Below are 8012 nucleotides of genomic sequence, written 5' to 3'. Positions count from 1 at the left end.
TAATCCAGGGTACTTGTAACTCAAGGAAAATCCCTTAGAAAAGACCCAGAGTTCCCACATGCTCTCATATTCCTACTCAACCAGCTCCTCCTAGGACCAGGGCCCGTCAGCTTCTTCAACAGGAACTTTGCTCATTTTAGGGCCAGACATTTTTGTCTCCTGGGTAAACAGTCTTGTTAGACACCTCATTCATAATTTTTTTTGTTTTATTATTTTTTTAAAAAATTACCTAATTTTTTTTAAATCACCATTTCTCCCCTCTATGCCCTCTTCCACCTCCACCACCTCCACTCTTTTTATTGCGTGAAATTTTATCAATCACTCTGATAGTTCTGAGTCCATCCTTTTGTCATTGGCAGTGCGATTTGGTTTGGAAGCAACACTAAGTTTGCTTTGAATACTTGAAAGATCGCTTCTATCCTGTCCGTCTTTCCTGCTGTGGTCCAGGGCTATTACCACTTCCATACGGGTGGTCCCCGTCCTCTGCTCCGGCAAGGCCTGTGCGGTTTCCTCAGTGCTCATGGTCTCTCACCATTCACGCTGCTTGTCTCCTATTCTAAACCTAAAGGCCCTCCTTGGACAACGTGGTGGTCACCATGCAGTGCCTGCAGTGGGTGGGGAATGGTCTCCCGTGTACCCCCTTTCTCCTGTCCCTGAGCTTCATGGAAATGCATGTGTGATGGCTCAGAGGCTAGGCAATGGCGCCAGGAGAACAAGAACAGGTGGGAGGGCTTGCCCTAATGGGACAGTCCGCTTACGGCTGACAAAGTCTGCCCTGGGCTGCACACTTGTTTCTAGTCTAAGTTACCTGGGTGCTGACTCCTAAGGGTATAAAATATCCTTGGTCCTACCTTCTACTTGCCATGGAGATAAACCCACGCTTATCCTGAGAAACAACCTCCTAAATTTCTGTATAATAAAATGCTCCACGAATAAACAGACATTTCAAAGATCAGTTTCCCTTCCTACAGCTATCAAGCTAGTGTGTGTGTGTGTGTGTGTGTGTGTGTGTGTGTGTGTGTGTGTTACCAGTCTGGCTGACACTTCTCAGCTGGGGGAGGGGGTTGGGGGGGAGGGGAAGAAGGAATATTCTCTCTCTTTTTCCTAAAAAGTCCTTTGTGGTCACTGAACATTAGTGTCCCCTTCGTTTACATTTTCATTCACCTTTTCTTTTAAATTCCTTCTGTTCATTCTAATTATTTATAGGTCTCAGGGTACAAACATCTCAGAAGAACTATCTCTGACCAAGCTTTGGCCAATGCTACTGTTCATTAGGTTGAACGGTGGAAAACCAACGCAAGACCAGCGTAGAGAAGTTCACATTACGTTTCGCAGCAGAAAACCCTATTTCCAAGTGCTATACACAGCAGACTCTCTTCGCTGGACATGCAAAAGAGACTCCTGCTCTTGAAATGCAAATCAAAACCTGAGGAACAATAGAAGCAGGAGCACAAAGGGACTTTCGGGTGACCTGTAAGGTGAGTCACTGCCAGGCCTCTGGCTTTGCAAAAAGAGTCACCGAGGCAAAAACGACCGGCACATAGAATTATCGAGGCTGTGAAAGTACTTAGCAAACGCACCGCTAGATCTCTGCCCCATTAAAAAAGATCGTTTGGAAACAAGGTATTAAAATGCTTTAACGGTTTCCCAAACTTGTGGATGGGATGTCGCGTGTAAGGGGGCTTAAAGAAAACAAAAGTCCTTGATCGAATTAACTGCAAATTTAATTTAACACTGTCCCTTTAGCTTACCAGAGATGGCCTGAGGTTTAAAAAATTTTTAAATCTGTATACGTGTTATGGGAATGTGATTAACCATCTCTACATCATGTAAATCCCAGCCAGATATGTTGTCACAGTATCTCCCCTTCCATCGCACCCGTTCTGCTTGGTTTCCGATTTCACTGCGCTGGGATTACATCAGTGCACTCGCACTGCATGATTAGGACTGCTTTAAACTCTGGAATTACAAACCTCAACCGAGGGCTGTGCATTGTACTCACTGTCGTCATCACTGCCATTAACATGCTTTTCAATCCTTGCAGAACAGTGGGGTAAAAAGGTGTTGTAAATAAGTCCCACTGTGACATGTCTCCTATCGATTATCGGCAGCAATTATAGACATCCTGGGCTCCAAAACAAGATATAGAACCTGGGGAAGTGCCCAGGTTTTGTGGATCTAAAGGAATATTGGGGGGGGGGGGGGTAAAGATTATTTAAATCTGTGGATTAAAGAGCTAGCGTAAACTTTAAAAAGTATCAATATTTACTTGCAGGCTGAATTTTATAAATGGATGAAGATCTAGTCTATTGAGGGGAAAGAATCTATTCTGAGTTTTATTGCTTTCTACAGAGTGACATTGAAATATTTTATGAAGCTGTTCTGAAGCCTAATTGGATGGCTTCTGTTCTGTGCTTCCCTGTGCACCCAGCCCCCTCCCTTCCCATTCTTCTTCAGCATCAAGAGGCGGTAGGCCCACTGAAAGTGGACGTCAAGTATTTGTCACCCAAGCAGCTCACCCTGAGAAGACTTTGGTCACATACTTTCCAGTTCTAAATACACACCAAGCAAGCCTTTCACGGTTAAAAACAAAATGTCTCACATGGTTTCTCTTTTAACATAAAGGTGTCTGTAACCCCCATACTAACAAGCTCCTTTGGGATGTGGAAACCCATGAGCCTCTGGGATAAGTCCTACTAGTTTGCTGGCACCACAGCTTGATTCACTCATTTCAATCCCGTTAGCCATTTTCATCAAGGTTCCTCATTAAGTCTCTTTAGACAACCCATATAGTTCGCTATTTTATAAACTACGAATCTGAGAGAAACTCTATATACCTCTAGGTATCTGTAACAAGTGCAGAAGTTCCAATCAAGTTCTTGTTTATAACGAACTTAAAACATATACACTCGGATTGTTATAATTTCCCTGCTATGCATTTCTGGATGTTAATAAATGAACCGAATAGTGGTGAGAAAAGGTCCCAGTGCCCCTTAACAACTACAATACTGCTCTGTAATTTGCTGAAAGCGAGTGGTATTCATTTACTCTTTTTCTTAAAGTTCATGACAAAAGCAAACAGGTAGATTTTTGTTAAGAATCTCCAGGTTGGTTGATCTAAAGGCTTTGAAACTTGATAAATGCATACGTCAGACTAAAGAAATAAGCTTTTGAAACAAAATCCTGGGAAAAGCAGCTGGCTTTGCACACACTGGGAGTTCAGTCCTCCTGTTGGAGTATTTTCAGACAATCGTTAGTAAGGTTCGCAAGAAGACGGAAAAGAATGCTTACTGGCATCGTGAGCATGTATGAGGATGCACAGAAGCCAAGAGAACTTAGGAATAATGAATGAGTATCTCCCCCCTCCCCCTTTCCTGGCCTCAGGTTAATAAATAGGGATATCTGGCTAACTGGTTCCACTCTGGGTGCTGCTGGTTTCTTTCTAGAAATGTTCTCCCTGCAGCTTTCCAAGAGTAGCTGTTACATCGTGTAGCCAATGATTAATTCTGTAACCCGGGATTTTGCATGCCTGCTTTGACGTAGGACGGGCTACAGTCTTGCAGTGGAAAAAAAGTACAAAAGTCACCTTAGCGTCTTACAGTGCAACAGTTTTAATGGTACGAAAACAGGCAGGACAGTTTTGCAGGCCGAGGTTAAAAGCAACCTTGCCTTACTTCACACGCTTCTACTTAGAAGGTTTTCCTGCTCTCCTTGCAGTGTAGATCTACAGAAGTACTTCTAAAGTGCATTTCTCAGGCATTGAAAACAGCCCTGGTGGCTCTCCAACAGCAAGCTCTTCCTTAGCGTGCGACCTCCCCACGGGGGTCTGCCCCATTCGAGGGGCGCTCCCCTCTCTTGGAGCCATGGTACCCCTCTGGCTCCCACAGGTGGCACAAGGGTGGAGGCCACAGAAAGGCTCTTTGGAGATAATCATCAGGCCAACTTCCTGGGTGGCGGGCATCTTCTCTGACCACAAATAAATATTGAATGCAGCCTTGAGTCACGAACTATGGAAAGCTCAATGGACACTTCCATTTCCCGGAGCGTGAAATCACGGAGGGGGGCCTTGCGCGGAGATTCTGATTTGGTGGGATGGAGACACCAAGCTCAGAGGCAGGCCAGAAGTCTCGGGTTCGGGGGCTGGGGGTTGGGGAGCCATGGTGGGAAGAGGGACCGTCCGTCCCCGCTAAGGTTGGTCCTCCTGGGGGTCCGCAGGGAAGTCCGCCTCCTCCGGGGACCGGACCCCCTCGGGGAGCAGCGTGGCGCGGACTTTCCGCTTCTCCTTAAAGCGCCCGGAGCGCGAGATCTTCAGGTTGCGGCGGCTGCTGCCGGGCTTGTCCGCGCCCAGCTTGTCCGGCCTGGGGGACTCGCCGGCGCCCGCCAGGAGGTTGGGGTGCTGGTTCTCCCGGGAGCCGCTAGTCCAGTCCGGGCTGGGCGGCGCGGGCTCCCCGGAGGCGGGCGGGGCGGCGGGCTGCACCCCCACAGGGGCCTCCTTGCTTTTCTTCCTGCTGTTCATGAGCGATTTCCACCAGGGCCCCGAGCCGCCCGTGCCGCCGCCGTCGGCCATGGCCGCCCGAGGGGTCGGGGCACCTTGGCGGCGCCCTTTCCCGGTGGCCTCCGCGTCCGCTCCGCTCCTGCTCCCGCTGCTCGCACCGGGGCTGCCGCGGTCTGTGCTGGGGAAGAAAAAAACTTACTCCTGGGTTTGTCCAACGAGCCCCCTTGCCCCCCAATCTCATTTCCTCCCCTTTGCTCAGCGCGACACGGGGAGCCCCAACCCCAGAGATGCGCCTCCCGCAGAAGTCACCGCGGGGTCCCGGGCAGATGAGCGGCCTCCAGGGCGCCACCGTCTGGCCGTGGGGCTGAGGCTCGGCACTGGCCAGGCTCAGCCTTTGCCTTGCCTCCCGGCAGGAAGAGCAGGGGTCAGCGAGCCAGGGCCGCTCAAGGGAGAGCCTGGCATCTGGGTTAACTGAGTCCCGGAGGGAAACGGCTTGTCCGTCCCTGGACCAGCCTGCAGGCGGAGGGATGCCCGCGGTGACCTGACCCGGGCCAGAAAGGCCTTCCCGTGGGGGACGGGCGGGTAGCCATTGCGTCCCAGCTCCGGTGAACACTGAATGTACCCCTGCCACAGGCGGCTGCTTCACAGACTTCTGTCCCAGGACACCTTTCTTTCTTTTCTGTTAATCCTCACCATTTGAGAGAGTGGAAGGGGGAGACAGAGAGAAACACGCTGTGAGAGGGACATACGGAGGGGATGGGTTGCCTCCCTCAGGCGCCCTGCCCAGGCTAGGGACTGAGCCTGCAACCGAAGTTCGATGGCTTAGATCGGAATCGAACCCGGGACCCTTCCGTTCTGGGGCCAACGCTCTACCCACTGAGCCAAAACGGCCAGCCTCCCCCCCCCCCCCCCCCATACTTTTCAATGCGATTCTTCAGGGTCATTTACAGGCGAGGGACACGCTCCTGGTGTTTTCTTTTCCATTCTGCTTTTGCCAGAACTCCTGCCTGGTGACTTTCGGAGAAGTATGATTCGACTTAACTTCCCTCGAAAACCTCTAGCCTGCTCTCCATTCCCCAGAGACCAGCCTGGGCCTCTTTGAAGCCACCGGATGACGGCTGCGATGAAGCCCAGCGGCGGCGGCAGATGCCCTCTTCCCACCCTCAGTTCTGGATTAAAACACGCCCAGGCGCAACTGCCTCCTGCAAGGAGGGGGCCACCAGGAGCTCCACACCGAGGTGCATCCTCCCGGCTTTAAGAAGTGCATTCTGGCCCTAACCGTTTTGGCTCAATGGATAGAGCCTCGGCCTGTGGACTGAAAGGTCCCAGGTTCGATTCCGGTCAAGGGCATGTACCTTGGTTGCGGGCCCATCCTCAATAGCGGGTGTGCAGGAGGCAGCTGATCAATGTTTCTCTCCCATCGATTTTTCTAACTCTCTATCCCTCTCCCTTCCTCTCTGTAAAAAAAATCAATAAAAATATATATTAAAAAAGAAGTGCATTCTGTGGAGCGACTAGGGTGTGTGTTCCGCACAGAAGGTGCCAATAATTCCAGAAGCAATAGAGTCCTCTGCCCGCGGTCTGTGGGGAAAGGGGGATCTGCCGGGCACGAAAGCGCAGGGTTTGCCTGCGCCTTAGTTCATGGGCCGGTTTGCGCCGGGCTCCCCCCAGCCCCCGCGCCCCTGGGATTTGGCCGGTGTCTGGAGAAGGAACCGAAGCCCACCCGGCGGCAGGAGGTGGTTCTGCCGGAACCTGGAACCCGGGACGGCGGGTCTGAGCGCCCACGCGGGACGGCGCGGCGGCCTCCGCTGGGCGCAGGGACGGCCGCCGGCTCCTCCCCGGGACGCCCGGGGGCACCCTCCTGCCGCGACTTGAAAACAATAGAAAAAAAATGGCCAAACGTTCTTTTCGTCCCCACACCCTCAGGCAGAGTTTGCAGTCGGGTGTGCAAACATCCTGCTCCCTCTGCTTGACAGATCGGAAAAGCGCCCGGAGTTTTCCCCGGTGGCGGTGGTGGAGGTGGCGGTGGGGGTGTGTCCGGCGGCCCGCAGGTTCTCTTAAGGAGATGCAGAACCAACCCGATCGCTCACCTGCCCGGACCCAGCGGCTCCGCGGGGTGCGCTCGGGTCCGCCTGGAAGCCGGGCACAGCGTCCCTCCGTCCGCGCGGTCCCGGGGAGTCCGGCTTCTTTTGGGGGAGCTGTACCGGCCGAAACCTCCGCGGCCCGGCTACGCTGGCGGGTGGTGGTGGTGTCCCCTGGCACCTCCGACTTCTGCGGAGGGCCCCGCGGCTGGGGTGTGCCCGCCCGACGCCCCAGGTGAGCGCCGGGGCCGCGCCGCTCCGGAGCCGCCGGGAGCGGGGACCTCGCCGCTCGCTCGGAAGCTCTGGCCCTCCCCACGCGCCGGCCTCTCTCTCGGACGGACGCCTGCCCGCCTGCTGGTCCTCCGCCAGGTGACCGAGCAGCCTGCACCAGCGGCCGCGGGAAGAAGAAGAAAAAAAACAAACCCACAGCGCGGGAGGCCGCCCGCCACAGGTGCAGGTGGCGCTTTGCATTTCCGCCCTCCGGGCCCCGGATTGGCCCGGGCGCGGGCGTGGCGCCGGCCTGCGGGGTCTGATTGGAGGGGCCGAGTGTGCGGGCGACGCCGCGCCCAGAAGGAGCAGGAGCCGCGGAGGAGACCGGAGGCCGGGAGGCTGAGGCTGCAGGTGGGCACGGGCGGATGGAAGTCCCGCAGCTCTCCCTCCCCTCCACCCTGATTGACCTCCCCCCTCCCTTCCTCTCAGGGCCCCCCACCAAGGCTGCTCAGCTCTGATCGAAAGTTTTAACTCCCAGGATTTGTTCCATCTCCAGGCACAATGTTGCAGCCTAAGGCGCTTTTAGCGGAAAGGCTGTACTATTAACAAGTTCGCAGGGTGCCCGCCGGGCGCTGTGCCAAGCGCTCCTGTGGATTAACTCGCTCATTACTCGCAGCGACCCTAGGAGGCAGGTGACAGGCAAGGAGACCCTGCTCTGAAGGGTAAGGGTGGCCCAGAGTTGCAAGGCTGGCAGGAGGCAGGATCCCAGCTTGGGATTTGAAGCGAGGAGGTCTGACTCCAGCTCCCCGGGTCCTAACCAGCACGGGATCCCACACCCTGCCTGCTTTGGGCCCCTAGAAGGCTGAGGCTGTGACTTCCAGCAGGTGTGGAAGCCCAGGGCACAGCCACCCGCTCAGGGAACGCAGACCCAACCCAAAGCTGTTGCAGAAGCTGGCCAGTGAGTTATGTCAAGAGCTGTAGCCTCGATCACAAGCCCCTTAGTCATTGGACAGAAAGATATAGACGTAATTTCACCACTGAAGGCAGACGTGCAGTCTCCTTCATCTTCCAGGATGCTCTTCTTTTCTCTCTCATCAATATTTCTAACTCTCTATCCCTCTCTCTTTCTCTCTGTAAAAAAAAAAAAAAAAAAAAAAAAAAAAAAAAATCAATAAAATCATTAAAAAAAGAAAATAAGAGATCCATGTGAGCACCTGTCACAGTCA

The 8012-nt window shown here is 53.6% G+C and overlaps 1 protein-coding gene across 2 annotated transcripts; it reads right to left on the bottom strand.

The window, feature by feature from the left end:
- Window positions 1-225: 225 nt before the first annotated feature.
- PRR15 (proline rich 15) lies at window positions 226-7034 on the bottom strand. Of its 2 annotated transcripts, none has more exons than XM_084897884.1 (2): window positions 6586-7034; window positions 226-4668 (listed from the first exon to the last, which is right to left on the bottom strand). In XM_084897884.1, the coding sequence occupies exon 2, from the start codon at window positions 4565-4567 to the stop codon at window positions 4187-4189; it is 381 nt and encodes a 126-aa protein (XP_084754010.1). In that variant the 5' UTR covers window positions 4568-4668; window positions 6586-7034; the 3' UTR covers window positions 226-4186. The 2 variants fall into 2 exon arrangements, with proteins under 2 accessions (XP_084754010.1, XP_084754009.1); XM_084897883.1 differs by having other exon boundaries at window positions 226-4673; window positions 6586-7033.
- Window positions 7035-8012: the final 978 nt, after the last annotated feature.

Source organism: Pipistrellus hanaki (genome assembly GCF_964339955.1).
Source record: "Pipistrellus hanaki genome assembly, chromosome: 10".
Classification (NCBI taxonomy): Eukaryota; Metazoa; Chordata; class Mammalia; order Chiroptera; family Vespertilionidae; genus Pipistrellus; species Pipistrellus hanaki.
Note: the sequence above shows the minus strand (reverse complement) of the source record. Positions and strands in the feature narration are given on the sequence as shown.

What these genes read in the sequence shown, in the direction of transcription:
- PRR15 (XM_084897884.1), bottom strand. Translation starts at nt 4,567, where the DNA reads ATGGCCGACGGCGGCGGCACGGGCGGCTCGGGGCCCTGGTGGAAATCG.